This window comes from Phoxinus phoxinus (assembly GCF_949152265.1).
Source record: "Phoxinus phoxinus genome assembly, chromosome: 20".
NCBI lineage: Eukaryota > Metazoa > Chordata > Actinopteri > Cypriniformes > Leuciscidae > Phoxinus > Phoxinus phoxinus.
In genome coordinates this window covers 26,662,302-26,684,872 of record NC_136895.1, presented here as the reverse complement: position 1 = coordinate 26,684,872, position 22,571 = coordinate 26,662,302, and the positions used below count along the sequence as shown (strand labels likewise).

Genomic DNA, 22,571 nt, shown 5'->3' with positions numbered 1-22,571 from the left:
CTTACTTCTGTTTGATAAATTCTATATAAATTCTGTAAATTTAACTTAAAATATCTCAATGCTCAATGCTTTTATATAAGTTGAGGGACCTGCACCAACATTCGGCAGCTTGACGGCACATGACATGCCAGAGGAGTGTTATTGAAATTTAGCTTTTTAATGAGTTCTTTTACTTTTATATGGGTACAACTTTTATTAACGTTGAAGATGTATTGTTTACTCATAAGAATTTAAAGGAATATAATCATATAAGCAAAAAGTACATTATTAAAGATATAAAACTAAGCTTTTTTGAAATGTATAAGTTAGGACAAACTTGCAGGAACGAAATGTTCTCTGAGTCATGTGAAGGCTGACAATATGTGTGTGCGCAGTTTCGATCTGTGGCTAAAAACAGGAAACTTTTGCTGACATGACAATGTTCTGTCTAGATAGAAATAAACATGAGACCATGAGCACATGAGCTAAGACGTCTGGGTTTAAGGTAACAAGAGTTTTTTTTTACACAGGATGTGTTAGGGTATATAACATTGGCGAAAGGGACTAGCCTTTGTCTTCTCATGTTAGATACTCTCTGCGTGAGAATGCCATGGGCCTTCTGTCTGTGTGGGAACGTCCTATTTCATGCATGAAATAAAATACTTTGTTTAATCTTTTGAGAGTCGACTTTGTCTTCTTCATCCAGGTTTGAATATTGATTATTTCCACAACAGGAGTGGGAGGTTTGTGGGGGCAGCATTCTGTCAGCGAACGCAGACAACGCTGGAATGCGCATTCACACCAGCAGAGGAGAATCCACGACGAGCTGAAAAGAAAAGCAGCAAAATAGCAACAAAGCAATTCAAATTCACTCCAAGATCCTCGCTCAGCTCTGAAGCATCTCAAGAGTGATGCCGGTATTGTGGCGAATTTCGACCCCCTGCCAAATTATTACCCCCCTCGTTGAAGTCAGTACCTGATTGCCTAACCTAACCCAATCCCTAATCCTAACTCCTCCCCTAATCCTAACCCCTCCCCCACAACTAATTTGGCGGGAGTCGAAATCGGGCACAAGACCTGTACTATTTATACCTGGATGTCTGGGTAGATGGACTCGGCATGCAGATCTCACTGGCCGATGTTCATTTGCTCATTTTGTTACCTCTTGGAGGTGATTGGACTCCCAGGCGAGACCCCAATACATCATTATCAACGTAACGCTGAACGTAACTGACTGACTGGGAACATCTAACACCTCCTTATTCACTATTGCCTTTCTAATTTCAGATTTCAAGATTAAAAATACATGTTAGTTGCATGTATTTTCAGTTTCTCATGTATCTGTTACTACTTAATTATTATTTTCCTTTCAGTTGTACTCTTTAATTCTACGAAGAATGTAACAAATGCCAACTCATCCGCCATGATCTTACTGTTAATTTCTTTTCCCTGATTCGGACGCTCATTTCTCATTCTCGAGTCTACAACTGTTTCTTCTGCTTCCTTGGTTTCTCTCGTCTGAACTTTCTTGATTGCCTCTCCGTTATCTTAATATTTTGAACCTTGACAGCATTTTTTTTTAACCTGACAACCTCCATACCCCTCACTGTGTTCTCCCCATGTTGCAAATTAGCTCAAATAAGTAGATCAGTTAATCTGATAAACTTGATGTAGATAAATTAATATTACAATCAAATAATCAGTCGTCCAGCGAACACTTTTGACTAATCATTAATTCTAAGAAAATGGCATTTTTCATGGCTATAGAAAAGTTATTCTTTCTTAGCATGTACAGCGCTCAGAGCGCGTCACAAGATCAGAAATCGTTAAATTGACTTTGCCACAAGCAGAGAATCATAACAAAATATGTATTTTGCTCAAGTTTTATTAACTAAAATCACGAACACAACAATAACACATACACACAATCACACATGGGTAAAATGGTAAGAATGAAACCGGAAATGGAACAGGGAATGAAATTATGGAAAATATTAATTTAACTATGAAAAGAGCCATCAGCTTTCTTATTTCAAAGCACCTCATTAATAGGTATCTACTGCATATTATTAAACCTCTGTTTAAAATATACGATACTTGCATCTCCTTTGAAGTGGAAGTAGTGTGTGAAGTTTTTTTTTTTTTAAGAAGATATCATTGGTTCCGTGAGTCGATGTGGTTGGAGTTGCAATTGATTTCCTCCGCATTGAATGAAGAAATTGTGACGAACTTGCGATGTTATCCTTGACTCTGTTGTGATTGAGAGAGTCCTCTCTCTCCTGAGTGAGCATGGCTGGTTATGAGTCAAGGCCTGGAGAGACCACGCAGGACAGCAACCTGAAGATACAGAGCAAAGAGAGAGAAGAGCTTGTGTAGGCGCAATGATATTACAAACTTAATGCCCGTCATGTTGGAAGTTACCTAGCTGGGGACTATTTTCAGGCGCCGCGTAATATCATTGCGCTGCTGGTACGGCAGCAGTTCCTTGATTATTACGCAGGAATGAGAGTATAGTTCCTAGTCATATTGGCATAGAAAATCACAACTTTTCATTTTCTGTCAGTCTTAGTACACGATGTAACTACAGAAGATTCAAGTTTTAAATAGGAAAAATATCAAAACTATTTGGTAATTTTTTTGAGAGAGATGCTAACGGTCTAATCAGATGCAATGATCTATGCTAAGCTATGCTAAAAGTGCTACCGCCAGACCCGGAGATCGGCTGAATGGATTCGAAAACGGTACAACTCAAGTGGTTTCACTTTTTTGCGTTTTTAAACCCCAAAAATACCCGTCGCCGTGTAAACGAAAGGCACATCCGATAAAATATTTTTACGTTTTCACCCGCGAGCGTTTCTCGTGTAAACAGGGCCTTTGGTTGTGAAAGAAACACTGTGGTTCCACATAAGTGTGGGCCGTAAGCTTAAACACGACTGGCCTGCGTATTAAAAAGTAGTGATACATTCAACATAGACAGTCAGGTGTGTATCTTGTATATCAGCCCAATTCCCTTCTTTGACTGTACAAATGGTGATAATGATATTAAAAATATAAAATTTGAAAGTAGGCCTATCTTGGGAACTTGATTCATGGCCGGGTGCTACTGATGTCATTACCACTGCGAGTCAAAATAATCGGTAACACTTTAAAAGTAGATTCATTAGTTAAAATTAGTGAATGTATTAGCTAACATGAACTTACCACGAGCAATACATCGGTTACTGCATTTATTAATCTTTGTTAATGTTAGTTTATAAAAATACAGCTGTTCATTATTTGTTCATGTTGCTTCACAGTGCATTGACTAATATTAACAAATACAACTTTTGATTTTAATATTGTATTAGTAAATGTGGAAATTATCATTAACAAATATGAATAAATGCGGTAGAAGTGCAGTTGATTATTAGTTCATGTCAACTAATTATTTCATTAGTTAACATGTAATTAACTAATGAACCTTATTGTAAAGTGTTACCAAAATAATCAGTATTGTTGTGTTGGGATGGCTATTTGTGCGATGTTACATGCTAAAGCAAGCCAGGAGACGGTCGTGATGACATTCAACTTTTCTCTTAACTTCTCTTTCCCTCACTAGAGGGCAGTAAATTACCATAACATCTATCTTAAAATGACTATGTTAGAGTCACATTATCTTCCCATAAGTTTTAATTAAAAATGTAATGTCTGCCTTTGATTGCACATGATATTTGATATCAAATGATAGCACAAATATGTTATACAAGTAGTCATGTCTACTGTTTCACTTATAATGCAACAATAATTTACAATTGTATGGTTTTCTCAGTAAAAGTTAACTAAAATCATCAATGTTTTGCCTGATAAGGACAAATAGATTTGGTTGATCATAAAACATTCACCAGATATTTATAAATAGGCTACATAGGTTGCTGTTTGTAGATATGAGTTATAAACATGCACAATTTTATCCAATAAAACATTGATTTTTTTTGCCAATGGCTTATGTTCACGTAACCCATACTATTCATTCATTCAAAAAACTAGAAAAAATAAACTTTACAAATACACTGTTTTTGTCTCACTGTAACATGTCCATCAACGATATAATAATGACTAAAGCTGCAAGATATAAACCAAACAAAATAATACATTCAAATTGTAATTAAAAAATGATTCATCATTGGCTCACTTGCGTTAAAGAAAATTGTATACATTAATCATTAAGTTATTTTTTTCAATAGGCTAATTCATTTCACCAAATTAATGCGTACAATTGACAGCCATAATTTGAATCATCACACACAACATCCCACCACGTCTGATTGCCATCGAGTTTCAGTTTAAAGAAATGACGTAAATGAATGTTCAACGCTGATTGGCTAACACAGTTGTCAACAGGAAGCTCCTTTCACCAATGAAAAACCTTTCGGCACGCCCCCTACCTTTGGCACGCCCACTCCTTCAAGTGGCTGATGAGTGTTGGGTTGAAAATGTAGTAAATGCTAAAAAGTGTAAGTAAGAAAGTAGTCTTCAGATGAATGTTTGTCACAGTCTGCTATAAATAGAAAGATCTACACTGCCCTAAAAATGGATGTCCAGCAAAGAGAAAAAAAAAAAAACATTTCTGAAAAACGGCACCTGGATGTCTCCATAAGCAAAATATTCAGACCAGATGGAAATTATAACATTACTGAGAGAGTGTGTTTTGTAACTATGTTGTGACAGAAGAAGATTTATGCAGTAATCCAGGTAGAAGTCAACATAACTGGCACATATAAGTTATAGCATTTCTTCCTAGACTAAATTACTAAATTCATCCAGTCTGAGAAAGAGTGTATAATGTCATCTCATTTATGCAATGACACACAGCACTGTGAAAAAACAACAACAACTGTGGTTTACAGAAGAAAAAACACACTCCGGAATTGGACAACAGCCCCAACAGACTTTCCTTTCTTTGCAGCAAAGCAGACCACAGATGTTCTCAGGTTCATCACATGTCTTGAGTGATACTTCAGACCCCTGATCTGTGAAAGAAGATGTCTCACTCATTTGTTATTTGCACTTTGTGCTTTTGGCGTCTGGTCGGTAAGTTAAAACATGATTTTAACTTCACTTCTAGCAGACTTGTATCAGAGAGATCTAGTAGTTCTAACCAATTGTATTACATTATAATTATACTTATACTTTCCTAAAATCATCAGAAGATACGCTATTTCATTTGAAACTTAAACAGATCTGCAGCCATTCTGCTTATAGAAAAAATTTTCATTTTTTTTCTTCTTTTTTGCCATTTTATATAATTTTATATCAATGTTTAAACTTTTTGCAAAGCCAGAAGTGTATTTACAAAGTTTGTAATTTCAATATGTTTTAGTTTAAGCTTGGTTAATCCAACTTGTTTTGACACTCTGAATATCTTACGGTAATGTCAAATGTTTCTGTTTCCCAGTGTTTTGTGGTGCCATGGAGACGGTGTCCATAACTGAGGGAGATTCTGTCACTTTAGACTCGAATTTTACTGAAATACAGAAAGACGATCTTATAACGTGGAAGTTTGGAGATCAGAAATCTCTGATAGCTGATATCAACGAAGCGGCTGGAAGCTTCAAAACACATGATGGTCCCGATGGGAGATTCAGAGACAGACTGAAGCTGGATCATCAGACTGGATCTCTGACCATCACACACACCAGAACAACAGACTCTGGACTTTATCTGATAACCAACAGTCGCAAAATAGAGAAAGAATACAGATACAATGTTACTGTTTATGGTGTATACTGTATATAGGGGAGAACACAGGGCTAGTTGTAACACTCATGGTTTAAAACTTACCACACATGCCAGCATGATGAAACTTGATGTATTTACTAGTTTCCAAATCAACATAGAGAAAATGTTGCACCAAAATAAAATAAAAATCTTTGGAAGATATCACTGAACATTTATTTAACCATAGCAAAAGTTAATTTCTTAAGATTATTTTCCACCAATGTTTTTTATTTCAAATTAGACAAATCTGAGACTAATCTTGTATCTTTTATTTAACAGTTGAGATAGTTCTTTATTCCCAGTTGTGCAGGTGGGGCATGTTGTCACACTAAACCTGCCCTGCTATTAACTATGCTATTCCATACAGTTACCGATGCAATTGGCATAATTAACTTCTAAATTCTGATAATAGAGATCAATTTAAAATTGGGTTGTAGCTTGTTATCTAAGGATTGGAAAACTTTTGTCATTTGTGTTTTAACAACGTTTAGATCACAAGTTATTGATCCGGGAAGGTCGAATCTGTGAACATATTGACAACTTCACTGAACTCCTTGAGTTAAGCACTGACCGCATTTCTTTATATTGAAATACTAAGAAACGCTATGTATCGTATCTATGAAACATTAACCTACAGAGCTCTGAAACACTGCCAGCGGGACATTAAACAGGAAGTGTTTGTCCAAACTCATATCAGGTTTTGCAAGAGAACGCAAAAGCGTTGAAAAATATTTTTTCCTCCTGTTGAATAGTTAAACTAGGATTGTGTTCTGAGGTGGTTCTAATGTATCTAGCCTTCCTCTTGGTGTGTCGATCAGAACACAGGAATGAATCAGGACAGTTTGATTCGATCAAAGGGGTTTATTGTGGTCTGTGTAAGGCATATGTGGTTCTACAATAAAGCATAAATAAAGAAATAATCAGCATAACATGACTTGACTGTTATATCGAAATAAAGCACATTATACATCACATAGAGAATATACATCACACACTATACAGAACTCCCCAAATGGACCTGACAAAGAATTACGTATAATATTATAGTAACATGAATACACAGGTACGGAACGGGCTGCAGATATCCTCAACTGGGATATTATATTGTAAACACAGCTCGTGAATGCGCCGAACACGCTCCTCACACTGTTCATTCTGACTACCCACAGCGGACAAATACCAAATTGCCTCAAAAATGAATACTATGATTAACAAGGATTGTCTGCTGATCAAAACGGGCACTTACAATCAGTAATAGACGCACACTATAGCACACAAATAAGGGTTATTTTCCCGGTCCCGTGCAAGTCTCTCTCGCTTCATTCGGCTGTGTCAGAGCGATGATTGACAGGTGCACTAAGCCCCACCTTTCCAACACCTCCCATCTCTTTTTTTTCATCACTATGTCCCTTTAGGGGCTCCGTAAAAACTCAAACTAATTGTTAATTTAAAAAAAAAACTATTTTTGAGGAGACTCCTTAAACTTTTCACTGTGTATGTGGCCGATAAGTTAGTTCGTGAGCATGCATAGGCTACAACAGTGCATCCTATTTCACTTTTTCTTTGTAAAACCACCCGAGGCATTCATAAATTACCCTCCCACTGTCACGTTTGCATTAACAGTTTAAATAATCCATAAATGTTTACGGTCCACAAGGGCATCTTGCTTTATTAAGTGTTGATATGAATTACTTAAATAATCAAACCTTGGTTTATTCAAACAGGCTTATTTTAATGCAGGCTTGTTTGAAAAAAAACAAGTTTGAAACCAAGAAATTAACCTTTAAAATAATAATGTGCCAACTGAAAGGATCCCTTATTAGTTTTTTTTTTCCTTGACACGTAGCCTACTATACATCGATCAGACTTGACTTACATTAGTGTATCTCTGCAGGCATTCCGCGTGTAACTCCAGTGCTGATCTCTGCTGCTGCTTCTGGGTCTCTGTTGGTTGTTGCTGTGCTTGGGATCTTCTGCATCTGCAAGAGACGAAGAAAAACGGCCGAAGAGGGCAAGTATTACTGCAGTGAAAAAATAATTAATAAAACATCTACACTTTGTGAACAATCATATATATTTCTAATAAAGACTGATAGTTGATACCATGGTGCATTCATACATTTCCCAATTATGCATATTTTTTATTGTTTTAACAGTTCAAACCAACAAAGAAGAGGTAATATATGCTAAACCAACACACCGCAAGCAAAATTCACATAAAAGGGTAAGATAACTAATGACTGTATGTTGTGTATCTGTATCATCACATTTAGATGTGTTTTGGAACCTATAGTGTCAAAATGTTGCAAATATTCCTGTTAAGTGTAAATGAGATAGGAAACAGGCCAGCTGAACTTGAAACGTATGCAAATATCTAATATATTGTATATCAATCTATATATGATTCAATAAGACTACATTTTATTTCATAGCATTTGTGTTTTTGTGCTGGTGCAACAATTGTTTGTTAAGTAATACGAACAGTAAATAGTATTTACAAATGCGGCTTTCCATTTTGTTGTCTCAAGTTCAGTGTCATTATATGCATTTATAAGAAAGCATAGAATATTAATGAATAAAAAACAGATACACTCTAAAACAATGCTGGATTGGGTCAACCCAACTTTGGGTCAAACCACACATTTGGGTTGGTCTATTTTTGACCCAAAGTTGGGTTGAAACAACCAAAATAAAATAATAATCAAACATCTTCTGTTTGTTATTTCTAACAGAGGTTTAAAGAGAAGGATGAGATGGTGTATTCAGGCGTCACCATGATTTTTTGATCAAACTCATTGTAGCTCTCTTCTTTTTTCAATAATGATGTTCCTATGTCACTGTAGTGCTGAGTTTCGCAATGTTTTTGCAAGATTTTCTAAAAATATGATGATCCCTTTGCAAAAGACCATCTTTTACTCATTTATTCATGTATTCTCTGTGAGAAAAATATTATGTGATATTATATATATATATCTCTTGGTCATGTCATATAGATGTTTGGTAACACTTTATTTCGATTGTCCACTTTAGACATTCTACTAACGTTAAGTAACTTTGCAACTACGTCAACTAAGGCCCTGTCCCACTTCATACGCACTTTCGGTCTTGTGGACTTACAATGGCTGTCGTGTGCACATGTCCGTTAAGTCCATGAGACCGTAGGACACCCCATGACGAAAGATGAAGTGATTAGGGACAGGGCCTAGCCTAACTCTCATTAGAGTATCAGTAGACGGTTAGGTTCGGGATAGTGGAATAAGATGACATGTAGTTACTTACACTCAGTTGAATGTCTGTTGGAGGACCATCATCATCTCAAAGTGATATTATGCAGACAGTCTACTAACACTTGATAGTTAGTTGACATGTAGTTGTAAAGTTATTATAATGTCTAAAGTGGACTATCAAAATAAAGTGTTGCCAGATGTTTTCTTAGTAAGTAATAGTCAGCTTGCTGTAAATTTATTAATGTTTGATTTCTTCATTCTAATACAATTCAAAAGGGCAAGTGTGATAGAGTGGGACACCCTGAAGTGGATAATACTGGTCTGACAGTTTCCTTTGACAGGGCTCCGGTCAGGGAGAAGGGCACGGAGAAATTATTCCAGAAAACGTTATTATTGAAGTTTGGGTACAGGCTTTGGTGTACAAATAGGTATGTGTGTGTGTGTGGTTTTCGCTTAGGTTACGCACACGAGAGCCACCATTCCACAGAATGCAGAGTCGGGAATGAGGATGTGATGCGCTCGGAAAGGAAATGACATCACTACAGTTTCAAAATAAAACGACAGGAAATAAAAGACTTCCCGACAGCGAGCATCATCATACACAGAACTGATCATGCGGCATTATATGCATTTTATTGCACAACATTATTATGATTATTATTAAGAGTTATTATGTCAAATGCACAACATTAGTCACATGTCTGAATATCAAAATAGAATAATATGCTCTTGTATGGTCAAATCAATATGATTAAATCTAATATTACAATGTTTTTGTCTTGAATGCAACTCAGTAAATGCATGCAATTAAAACACTCGAGCAGATCAGCGCGTGAGTCAGACTGAAAACTGTGGTGGTCGTTCTTCAGATCGGAAAGAAATGTGGTTTGATGTGATGGTCACACAAACAGCTTTTGCAAGAGTGTGTGTCTGTTACTGGACGTTTATGTTAGAGGCGCTCTCGTAGGAGTGTGAGGTGTGAATTTTGTCTTTATGTGAGTTTGCAGGAATTGCATGTGGTTGAAAGGTGGGGTTTTTTCCATTCCTGCTCAGTTCAAGTTCTGCTCTACACAAAACAACTCTACTATGAAATACTGAATCTGGCAGAAATATAAAAATATATAATTTGTGATTGAAGTATTGAGATTGATATTAGAAAAAAATTAAATAAAAAAATAATGGTCTAAAAAAGGGTTTCATCTGCAATTGCTGTAGAGCAGTACATCAACTTAATAAAGACTTTTTGTTTTATAGCTCACATAGAGTATATTTCTAGGTTTGATTTAAATTACTGCAGGTAAAGCTTCACTTCATCTCAGGCCCTGTTTAATACCTATCAACATACGTTTTGGTCGATCGGATCACAAGTAGATGACACTAAATACAGGTGTGAACGGGGTCTAAAACATTTTTCAGCTTGTCCACTTTCAACCACTTCCAGAGGTAGACGAAAACCCCCTTCAACCGGATTGCTTTTGTACTGTAAACGCTCATGTAGTTGAATGTGACCTAATGCGTAAACCCTATGGGAAGTGCGCCAGCCAGTCTGGGTTTAAACTTTATCACCATTCCTGATTTCTAAACAATCTCATAGCGTTCGGTCGGTGTGACGTCAGCAACGCAATGCATTCTGGGACTTTAGGACACAGACAATAGACTGAGTATTAGTGGAGGTAGATGTTAAAACTTGTATTTTACAGTTAAAAACACATGGTAACACTTCTATTAAGTCCATGAATTATAGCTCCATTTATACATATTTATAAATAAGTACTACAATTCGATAAATACATTTATAAATAATCATTAAGACCAATACTGCATTATAAGAACAGTACATTTATATTATTTTTTATAATTACTTATAAGTAACGCATTTGCTTTTCAATGCACATGCTCATAATCCACAAACATATATTATTGTTAAACGCTGTGTTATGAACTGCCATAACTGCTCCCACGACCTGCGTGGAAAACATACCTCAAATGAAGCACATTTTTCAACAACACAATAGTGAAAGTGAAAGTAAAACTCTAATAAAATAAACAATTTAACCAAACTGTGTCGTTATAATTTGTATTTATAGGCTATAGCCTACATTATTATTTATGACAGATATATTACAGATTGATTTCTGAACCGCATGAATGTGTAAGTGCTCACTAAATAAACAATGTATGGAAACACGTCTATGGAAACACAAATCTTACCTTTATGATCCCGGTTGCGCCAAACTCTGGACACAGACTTGTGAGAGACAGATTGGTGTAGATCTTCTCCTGCCAATGTAAGTTATTCTGAGCAGTGTGTCGGTTAGGTTAACACTCGCTGGATGTTTATGCTACAATGAGCCCAGGAAGGAATCATTCGTGTCTGGACCACTGGACTATGACTGTGCATATCACAACCTTATAGTTCCTCAGAACACTATTCATTTTCTAATGTCCTACATCTACTATGAAAAGTGTAACGTTACTATGAAAATCAGTTGAAGTCAAATTTACAACGTTGAAAATCATTGGATAAACGGGTGTATGACGACCACGCAACATGGCGCTGTTACCAGGGAGATGTACAATGAACAAGCAGCAGATGTATGAAACGCGCTAAATCACCTTCTTTGTTCATAACTGTATATTACAATATTACTAGCACAATACAAGTGCTAGAGCAGTGTTTATCCCCTGCGACTCGGTTGCTAGGATACTTTTGTGTTGAACAAATGTAAAGCGGCAATGTTTTCCTTACACGTCATCGAGCATCGGACCGCCTTTTAATTTGGTCTGAACGGAAGGATGACGGTCTTATCAAGAGGGAATATTCAACATACAACTTTATGTTTCCAACTTGTGCTTCTGTATCTTAAACATAGGTTCATACGCCAAAAGTGGTGTCTACTAGTCTACCTCATTACCTTCCTCTGCTTCGTGTGCTGGAAGTGGAACCCAAAGAAAGCACATGATGTGAAACTAAACAAATGAAACTATAACAGCATTTGACCACTATAGGTGAGTACGTATTTTGTAATTGCATAGGCCTACTACTAAAGCGCCACCAAGTGTCCTTACCAGGAAATTAAATTTTCCAAGATTTGCTCTAATATAAATATAGGCTACATGAAAACAAAATATGAAATAGAATTCGCTCTAAAAAATAAATCAAAGGTTGATTATTCAGAGATTAATCGCTGAGATTTCACTGCACACTGTTTTGTCACCAAGAAAAGCTTTGTTTCAATAAAATTCTAATTAAATTAAATTAAAATAGGCTACTCTCAAATATATTTTTAATTGGAATCCCCCGTAGTGACAATATCTTGCTCTGCTTGAGTCACAAACACAGGCATCAACATTCAGTATGCAAAACACAACCAATGGCTAAATTAATTTCAATAAAACAGTCACAAACAATCATACAACTTTATGCAAAGTTGTCATACAAAGTTGTAATTTATTCATGTGCACTCTGTGAGTCAGCAAGCATAATACACAGTAGCACACATTTCACTTGAACTTATTTAGTTGTTGAAAATAGTCATTCTGAGTAGCCTATAAAGCCTCAAGAAATCCTATAGAAAACCTATAAATGATCAAGTGCTATCTGTATTTTTTAGTTACTTGAACTCTAATGAAAGTAAACTCCACTTACTAAGCATTTGTCAGTACAATTGTTATTTCGCTTTACTTAGTTTTTACTCAGTTTGCTTTTTTCTTTGTGACTGTAATTACGAAGAGAAAATGTAACAACCAACTGTAGAAAAAATATAATTAGAGATAATACTGTGGAGAGGAGATTGTTAAATCAGAGGGTTAAATAAATTATTAGCCCAATTAATTTTAAAATTGTAGTTTAAAGAAGTATAATCCCAAAAAAAAAAAAAAAAGCTGAATGAAAGCTGATCATGGAAAAAGCATAATAGGTCCTCTTTAAGTTCAATAGATCAACAGTATAATTCTAGCAATGTACGAACATGTTTGGTTCTTTACGCAAATGTGGTGATTTAAAGACATATCTCTGACACTGAGTTCTCATTCATAAGAAACTATACGGGTCACAGCTGTTGATTCTTCAATGATCTTCCATTAGTCTCCTCCTCTTGTGGATCTGATGTCATAAACCAGAAGAATGACTGTAGCCACGCCCACCACAGCAGAGACGACCAATCGGATCACAGCTCCAGTAGATCCACAGTAGTGGACTTCTAACCAATGATAAAATAGTGATTTTAGTGACAGTCTGTTTCAGGAACTCGAAATCTGCTATCACAGGTAATGTAAATATAATAAAAACAGCAATGTTGAAAGAAAAAAAGAAAAATATGGGGGATTTGTTTGGGGCATACAAAGTGTGAATCAACAGCAACTTGAATTTTATGACAAAAAAAAACAAAAAAAAAAAACATCACATATATGATCAGTGCTGTGGTACCTGCACATGTGTGACAGAGTGTGTGGATGTCCAGATGTGTGGTCTGGTTGCTGATGGGATTGTTCAGCACACAGCTGTAGGTGTTTTTATCCTGATATTCCACCTCCAGAGGTAGAGAGAGACTGGTGCTGAGATCACACACACTGATGCTGGACAATACACTGATTCCTGCGTACCAGGAGAGAGTCGCATCACACACATTCAACACTGATGAACACACCAATGAACATGATGATGATGATGATGATGAACAGTGTGAAGAGTTACTGATGATGACAGGAACAGGCAGACGAGCTGAGAAAGATTAGAATAAATCACTATCCCATCTAAGATAAATCTACTTCAGAGCTATATATACACACTGTAAAAAAAAAAATTGTAAACAAAAAAAAAAATTCCTCAAATGACTGGCCAAACAAACACTGTAAATGTAAAGTAAAATATTATATTAGAGGAAAATTCTGGAAAAAATCTGTAAAAAAAAAAAAAAAAGTATAGTGAAGGAAATAGTGAGATGGAGGAAAAATATTGCGTTCCCTCACAAACACTTTTGCATTCCATTGAGAATCTTTACATTTGTTTGTAAAGAGATAATTCTAGTCAATGCAAAGTTTCTTGGTGGATTGTAAAACATTTAATAGAGAACGCAAAAGCATTGACTTATTATTTTTCCTCCCATCTCATATTTGTTTTCTTCTACCGTGTCCCTCTAGGTGCTCCGTACCATCTAGTGGTGAATTCACAAATTATTATCACGATTATTTTTGTAATTTTACATAGGCTTTGTATGTTTAAGAAAACAGAAAAAAATACTGTAGAAATAATCATTAAGAAAAGAGAATTACTGTAATTTGTCATTAATGACACAATCCTTAAAAACAACAGCTGAACTGTTCATTTCACAGATATAGATACAGAGATTTGAGTACAATTTAAAATGAGTGAAAATTACTGTAAATAATATATTTTCTGTAAAATTAGATGTATTTTTACAATGTAACAAATAAAATAAACAAATATTAAACTCACAATAGACAGTGAGAATGAAACTCTTGCTCAGATTTCTGATCATCTCTAGTTTATAAACTCCAGTGTGTTCAGTTGTGGTGTGTGTGATGGTCAGAGATCCAGTTTGATCGTCCAGCTTCAGTCTGTCTCTGAATCTCCCATCAAGAACATCTTCATATACAGTCATGCTGTCGTCCAGTACATTGACTTCTGCTATTAAAGTGTTTTCATCTCCAAACCTCCACAGAATCTGATCATCATCCTTCATGTCAGTGACACCAGAGTTTAGAGAGACTGAATCTCCCTCCGTCACTGACACTGACTTCACTGCATCTGTACCAGCAAACACTCCTGGAGAACAGAGTGTTTGTAGATTAAAGCTAAATTGATTGACTATTTCAAAGAGAAGTGAAGAACAAACGAACAAAGAGTAGCACAGACCAAAAAAAGAAAAAGAAAAAAAAAACATTACCAATGTTGCTACACACAATCATTTTAAAAGATTTTCTGCCTCAAAACTCTAAAACTAGTTGAAAAATTTGCTTCAAATAATTCCCAGAGATATTCAGATATGAAGAGTATGTGTTTCTGATTCAATCTGTGTATAATGTGATGATCTGTGAGGAAAGACCGGAGCTTTACCAGCTCGATTTCAGAGTGTCTTTTATCTGGAAATAACGAATGCAAATCCATCATATTACCCTGTATGAAAAGCAAAGCATGAACTAAATCAGTAAAACAATGATATAAAAACACTTACCAACCCGTCGCCACAAACACAAGCTGAACAAAACGCCAACATGAACCATTTTTACTGAGCACTGTAACATTATAATGTAAATCTGAGATATTAATAGTGTGTGTGTGTGTGTGTGTGTGTGGATCCTCCCCCATCAGGACCACCTATCAGAGACACACACTAGATATTACTGTCTCAATATACAGCATTTATTAAGACTCACTTAATATAGCATTCTGTAACACAGGCAGTTATTAAAATTATCATATATTTGCATAATTTTATCTTTGATTTCTTATGCAGGCTTTCTTAGAATATAAAAGAAAATAAAGACACTCTTTACCCACAAACTGACACACACACACACACACACACACACACACACACCAGTGTGCCTAACAATAACACACACAGGTTTTCCACTCATCAGGTCAAAATTCTCTGTAAAGAAACGAGACCGCAGAAGTTTCACTTTGACACACAAACGCTGCTGGTGTCCGAGTCACTGAATCATGTTCATTCTCTGAGCTAGAAAAAAACAAACATGCGCTGTGGGTTTTCTGTGTAGATAGAATGTGGTTTTTTTTTTAATTAAAAAATGTTTTTAAAAATGTTTGGGTGATTTGTTTACCTTGTAATTAGTTCTAGTCCGACACATTCAAGCCAGTTTGCATTCAGTTGTGATCATGCTTTGTCTTTCTCACTGAAGGAGTTACATGCTTTCTATAGCAAATATATTCATGTAGAGAACGCATGAACTGAAAATGTGCAACTTGAATGCAATTTTTTGGGGGTGTACGCATGGGTGTAAATTCATCATCACCTACTGTACATTCACAGGCTAATAACAAGTTACTCCATTAATTTCATCCTAATTCATTATAATAGTTTAAGTTTGAGCAGGGCTCATGTTATGAAGATCCAAACGTAGGTTGGGGGAGGAGCCTAACCATTCCGTCCTGTCAATCAATCTCCAGCTGCAGAACCGCAGCGCCAGCAGTTTCAGACCAGCAGGATAGAAGTGAGGGGCGGAGCTTATAGTGTTGCCATTATTGTTTTATTAAATATGATCTATTTTCACATGGATTTTGATCGGATTGATATGTAAAATATTTTAATAATACTTTTAAATAAAGTCACTTTTTTTCCAGTTCATAAGATATCATGATTAAGCAATATTCTAAAAAAATGTATTATGTTCATAGATGATACAAACAATATTTTGTTGTTAGTTCACAAGCATGACGGAGAATACGTTCAGTTGTCTTGTCTGCAATACAATGCTCATGCATGATAACTTTCACTAAATGGCTGAAATAAGGTCTGTGGTTAACACAAACTGAAGACACTTTCACGTTTTATTTTTAGACATAAAACACATCAGTATTACCCCACTCGTGATTTATTTATTTTTTAAGCTGTAACGTGTCTTGAAAAGGGCGGTTGCTAACAAGTGTCTAAATGGGACTACGGAGGCTGTCGGGGAGATTAAACGTCATCATGAACAGTTAAACTCAGTCCGCTTTTACAGCACCGCTACACGGTAAACACGAATAAGTTGGCAGAACTCAAAACATTTAAGGCAATCAATTACCTCAAATTTTATAAGTTCTGAAATTCAAGTTTAAGTAAGCAGAACTAGCAGATTTTTATTTTGTACTTAAACATTTCAAGTTAATTACAATTAAAATGTATGAGTACACTAATTTATACAATAAACTTAAAGCTTTCATGTAATCTCAATGTGAACACTTTTATTAGTATAAACTTAGTTAGCTTTAACAAGCTAATCCACTAACATACTAATTTGCTAACATATTAGCAATAGCATGAAGTACTTGCTGTGTGAGCACAACAATATAGAGGCATTAATTGCTCTCAAATCAAGCTCATGCACCACTTGTTACCATGATGGTAACTATCCTAAAACCAACATTAACAGAAATTATTCTAAATTAGCATAACAAAACATTAATCACTAAAAAAAAACATTATATTTCACTTCATTTTAGCATTTACTCTCCCTTTCGAGTGCCATCGGCAAAGCATGCTGGGAAATAGACATCCCAGCCGTTTCAGTGAAACTTAAGTTTGTCTAAATTAAAATAAATAATTTCATAAAACTCAAAACAATGAAGCAGTTCAGTTTACTTAAAACATATCAGTTCTGTGACCTTGAAAGAAAAAGAAAGTGCTAAATACTCATAAAAGTTAATTTGACTCAACTAATTAGTTTAATTTAAGTTTGTCCTACTCAAACCAATTAAGTATTTTGAGCGTTAGGGTTTACAGTGATATGATTGTGCTCTTATATAATATTCTAACTCAAAACTTTCAGGGAAATGTTTTTAGATAAAAACTGAAAGAGTTGTCAGAAGCTTAGTGATGGTGATGTTGAAGTCATGTGACCGTGGTGAAGTTCATTTTTATCCTACCTTTAGATTTTTTACTTCTGGCAACTGCATTTAGGCTTATATTCAAAACGTGTAAGAATCATAAACATGTTGACCACAGAGCTTGTTTTTAGGGATAATCCAAAAGCCTATGGGAAAATCCTATTGGGTTTTAGTCGAGGGAACGAGTGTGATGCAAACTGCCGGTTGGCCTACAAAGTGACATCATACCTGCACCACTGTATATGGCGGACGGCTTATAGCGGCCATTGAAACAGGCACTAATGAGGTGTCTATGTGAATATATCTATGTTCTATACTATATATAGTGCAACAGTTCACGTCCCATTTTTCAGAGGCGCTGGTTCCGGGAGTATTTTTTCCATAATTTTTTTCCAAAGGGATAAAAAAAAAAAAAGAAGTCTTCTTAAAGCGTTATAAGCCATGAACCAAAACAACCAGCTACGAGGTGATTCACAACACTACAAACTTTGATTTGAAGCAACACATTTTTTTTTTTTTTTTTGGAAAATCAGAAAAAAAAACACAAAGATACAGCTAGGACTGTGAACAGCCTTATGGATTGAAAGTGAAGCTGCAAACTGAATGATCGAATTAAAAACAATGGAGGGACATAAAACTAGGCCTACTCATTTAAAAATGTTGATTATATAACAAAAACATATTTGTTTGCATTCATCCCAGTTGCAAACATTGATTCCTTTGATTCCGCCATCCTTTTCTTATTGAACTGGCACATTTTCACATTTTGTAAGTATAAACTGAAACACAACAATCATTTAAGAAAAAGAAAAATGTGTGTGTTGATTTCCTTTTACTACTTTCACTTACTACTAGAAAGCAAGCGATGATGATGCTCCATGCGTTACGTGTGCAATACTTCTTCTTCTTCTGTTTGTGTGTTCTTGGACAGAAGGAGTTTAGCGCCTCCTAGAGGACTAGTGCAGACAGCATGGAGAAGTGCAGTTGTTCTGGAAGGTCTTGTGTTTTTACAGACATGTCACAATCAAAATCTTACAAGTAAGTAAATAAATAATCACAGAATTTAAAAAGTGTTTGTAATATATACATATATATATAATCATTTTAGTTTTATTGATCTGTTCTGTAAAGACTATTACAGTAAATATTCTGCACTGTGATTTTAGTATACTTAACCATGATTTTGTTTTATTTATTTATCATGCAGAAGAAATGACAGAATAGTGTGTTTTTAGATTAATTTGGCTGTGGATTTAAGTTGTTAATCAATGAATATGATCTAATGAGCATTTTAATAAATATTCTTTTAAAACATATTATAACATATAGCCTGTTAAAAAAACATATTATAATACAGCAAAAACAAGAAGCACAAGACGGTATGTGAATGTGATTCACTGTTCAGACTCGAGCAGCTCAAAGTAAACCTCTATGACTTCTGTACAGAGATGCGGTTTGATGTGTTGATGAAAATAAACAGCTTCTGCATCATCAGTGTGTCTATATTCAGACGTGTGGTTTTGTGTGCGTGTGATCGACGGATGGAGCCACGAGAAAACAAAGTTAGTGTTAGTTAGTAACCATTAGTGACCATCCTGACCATCACACATTTTTAACATCAAAATATTGATTATAGGCCATAAAATATTTAAAATGCACTGCTGCTCGCAAAAAACAACAAATAAAAAGCTTAAAAGATATTGTGTGTCCGGTCCGCCATCTACAACAGTGCAATACTAATATAGAGGAATATTTATAACCAAGAGTAGCGGTGTGTGTGAAGTAAGAGGGCGTTGCTGGAATATTATTGGTGGAGGAATCAGACGCAGTAACACTCTCAGTTTAACACTGTCCTGTTAGTTCACTATCTCTCAGTTTAACACTGTCCTGTTAGTTCACTATCTCTCTGTTTAACACTGTCATGTTAGTTCACTATCTCTCTGTTTAACACTGTCCTGTTAGTCACAGTCTCTCTGTCTCGGAAGTGTTCATATAGTGCTATTATCTGAATATGGTTCACATGTTTGTGTTGTTCTGCTTGTGCCGTCTGGTCGGTGAGTTATAATCATATTCATTTTAAGTCTTAGCTACATTATATTTACAGAGATTTAATACAGAGTCATAAGTACTTTTATTAAGATTTAAGATAAAAGATGCTCAAACCAAACTGACACTGAAATCTAATTTAATCCACAAGAGAAAAATAGGGCAGGAACAATGAGGAGTTTGTAAACAATGACATTACAATGATTTTTGGTTAATCTCTTCTCGCTACTCTGAAATTTATTTGACTGTTTGTTGTAGTTTCTGGTTTCTTTCTTAACACAAAAATATGACGATGAAACAGTAATACTAAATTTTGAAACTATATATTTTCATATGTGCAAGTACAAAGTAAAGTCAAAGGCTTTAAGGACTGTTTATTTGGGTCTTTTAGTTCAAGTGTGTTTCTCTGTGAAACATTAGTGGGGTGTTCTTAACCACTTTACTTGATTTGCTCTATTTGGCTTCCCATAATCCTTCAGTCTCCAGAGCAGAGGCACTGAAGGAGCCAATCAGATTTAAGATGAGACACAATCACACGTGTGGCTCCTCCCACAGATCACATGTATTGTGATAACAGTGTATTGATAACTAAAAATAACATCACAATAAATATTAATCCCAGCTACTTCTGTGTCTGTGCTGCCGTTCTTCATTAGCGTTACAAAAATTGGTCTATTTACAGTAAGAAAATCAGCAAAGTTATTAATCTGTGACTCTGTTCTCCAGGAGTGTTTGCAGGTACAGATGCAGTGAAGTCAGTGTCAGTGACGGAGGGAGATTCAGTCTCTCTAAACTCTGGTGTCACTGACATGATGAATGAAGATCTGATTCTGTGGAGGTTTGGAGATGAAAACACTTTAATAGCTCAAATTAATGTAATGACCGGCAGCATCACTGTATATGATGATGTTCTTGATGGGAGATTCAGAGACAGACTGAAGCTGGACGATCAGACTGGATCTCTGACCATCACACACACCACAACTGAACACACTGGAGATTATAAACTACAGACCAACAGTGGGAGAAAGAGTTTCAGTCTCACTGTCTTTAGTGAGTTAAATATTGTTGAATCTGTTTAGCATCAAAGTGCGTGTATCTTAGTTATTAAAATGATGAAATAATTTCAATTAAATAATTTTCCTCTCTGATATCTTTCCATATGTGTAAATAATAATAATTTATATGTACTGTATATGGAGAGGAATGAAGATCACACGAGACATTCACTTACTGACGTTGCTGCTGAAAAAAACACTTCCTAAACTATTCACTTTTCTCTCTTTTCCAGCTCGTCTTCCTGTTCCTGTCATCATCAGATACTGTTCTTCATCATCATCATCAAATTGTTTATTGCTGTGTTCAGTGTTAAATGTGAGTGTTGCGACTCTCTCCTGGTACGCAGGAATCAGTGTATTGTCCAGCATCAGTGTGTGTGATCTCAGCATCAGTCTCTCTCTACCTCTGGAGGTGGAATATCAGGATAAAAACACCTACAGCTGTGTGCTGAACAATCCCATCAGCAACCAGACCACACATCTGGACATCCACACACTCTGCCACACATGTGCAGGTACCACAGCTCTGATGATATTAGTTGATGTCAGCGCTGATATTTATTCACCGAATTAATTTGTTGATTTTATCAAGACTACCGAGATACCGAGATAACTACCTTTAGATAACTTAGGATGACTTAAAGGTCCCATATTGTACACCTTTCTGAAGTTTTATTTTAGGTTTTTATATCCTTAATAATATATATATTTGCGGTATAAGTACCAAAAAACATCTCAATATATATTTTACAGCTCCTTTCTCAGGAGCTCTGCAAATATTTTGGCATGTCTACTACTTAATATTCACGAGCCTCTCTTCTGATTGGCCTGTTGTTTTTTGAGTGACCCACTATTGGTGGGGGTGGAGACTGAAGGCGGTGACAGTAGTTCTGACATCACATTTATACGGAAGTCACAGTGGCTTGTGAAAAGGCTCAGCTACTTTATGCAGGCTGTGTGCAGTTGTCTGTGGATCGACTGTTTTTAAACTTACTTGGTAGTTTCATAATCTCTAGCCCTCTTTTATCATGAAAAAAGCCAGGACATTTCAGTTTTGACAAAATGGGACCTTTAAGGAATGAAGGAACTTCTTTCATCATGTACTTCTGCCTTTCTGAACAATGTTTACTTTGTTTTTATTTTGTGGAGCAGAAAACAAGATCTTTTTGAGTTCATGAGTTTAATCTTTGCTCGTTCCCCCCCCACCCCCCCCCCCCCCCAGAAGGCCACGCCCCCTGTTGTGATTCTGTTGAAGCTGTGCTGCGATTGGTCGTCACTGCGCTGATGGGCGTGGCTTCTGCGACTGCTGTTGTTCTTCTGGTCAATGACGTCAGAGCTTCAAGAGGTTAACAGGAGAAAACAGAACAGATGTCATAAATATTGTGGCATATAGGCCTATTACCGGTTTAAACTATGCATAGTCTAATTGTTTAGTTATTGAAATGCTTTAGCCTATACTCTGAGCTTGATTGTAAAGGGTTTATTACTAATACTCTTGTATTGGACCATTGGGCCAGTAGGCTATTCTTGAATATTTCATTTTATTCTTTAATGTCATCCATTTTATATTTCTTTGTTAACTGCAGTGTTTTAATTTTCAATTATTTTGCTGACTGTTTTCATTTAGTTAGGCTACAATTGTATGCAGCAAGTGTAAAAACTGTCACACCAATAAATCCCTGTCGAATTCAACAGAAAACTGATTAGGACTTATTGAACTGATAAACAGACATAGGACTAAATGATAATTTAAGGGTATAATAAAAATGAGTCAAAGTTGTTCATCATAAACATTACAGATATTACATCTTAAAGACCGGATCAATTCAGATCATTTCAACTTCTGAGAGTTTTGTCCTTGTTTTGATGGTACAGAGTAACCACAATCTGCATATGATGGTCGATTTCGAAACACTGCTTCATGAAGCTTCG

General features: G+C 35.7%; 4 protein-coding genes across 4 annotated transcripts in view; 3 read left to right on the top strand and 1 right to left on the bottom strand.

The window, feature by feature from the left end:
- LOC306987907 (SLAM family member 9-like) overlaps positions 1–22,571 on the top strand; it is a 436,375-nt gene that overhangs the window by 377,262 nt on the left and 36,542 nt on the right. The gene's annotated exons all lie outside the window — the stretch shown is intronic.
- On the bottom strand, positions 1,769–15,209 carry LOC306988768 (uncharacterized protein; the record flags this gene model as incomplete). The annotated part of the gene is made up of 6 exons (XM_079593917.1): positions 1,769–2,316; positions 7,613–7,715; positions 11,175–13,165; positions 13,393–13,686; positions 14,422–14,751; positions 15,161–15,209. 4 exons carry the CDS (start codon positions 15,207–15,209, stop codon positions 13,047–13,049), a joined length of 792 nt encoding a protein of 263 aa, XP_079450043.1. The 3' UTR covers positions 1,769–2,316; positions 7,613–7,715; positions 11,175–13,046.
- LOC306987940 (uncharacterized protein) lies at positions 4,226–8,790 on the top strand. Its single transcript, XM_079592603.1, has 5 exons — positions 4,226–4,472; positions 4,925–5,049; positions 5,414–5,737; positions 7,631–7,747; positions 7,893–8,790. Exons 2-5 carry the CDS (start codon positions 5,001–5,003, stop codon positions 7,967–7,969), a joined length of 567 nt encoding a protein of 188 aa, XP_079448729.1. The 5' UTR covers positions 4,226–4,472; positions 4,925–5,000; the 3' UTR covers positions 7,970–8,790.
- LOC306987927 (uncharacterized protein) lies at positions 19,399–22,333 on the top strand. The gene is made up of 4 exons (XM_079592575.1): positions 19,399–19,589; positions 20,308–20,634; positions 20,873–21,154; positions 21,862–22,333. The coding sequence occupies exons 1-4, from the start codon at positions 19,547–19,549 to the stop codon at positions 21,987–21,989; spliced, it is 780 nt and encodes a 259-aa protein (XP_079448701.1). The 5' UTR covers positions 19,399–19,546; the 3' UTR covers positions 21,990–22,333.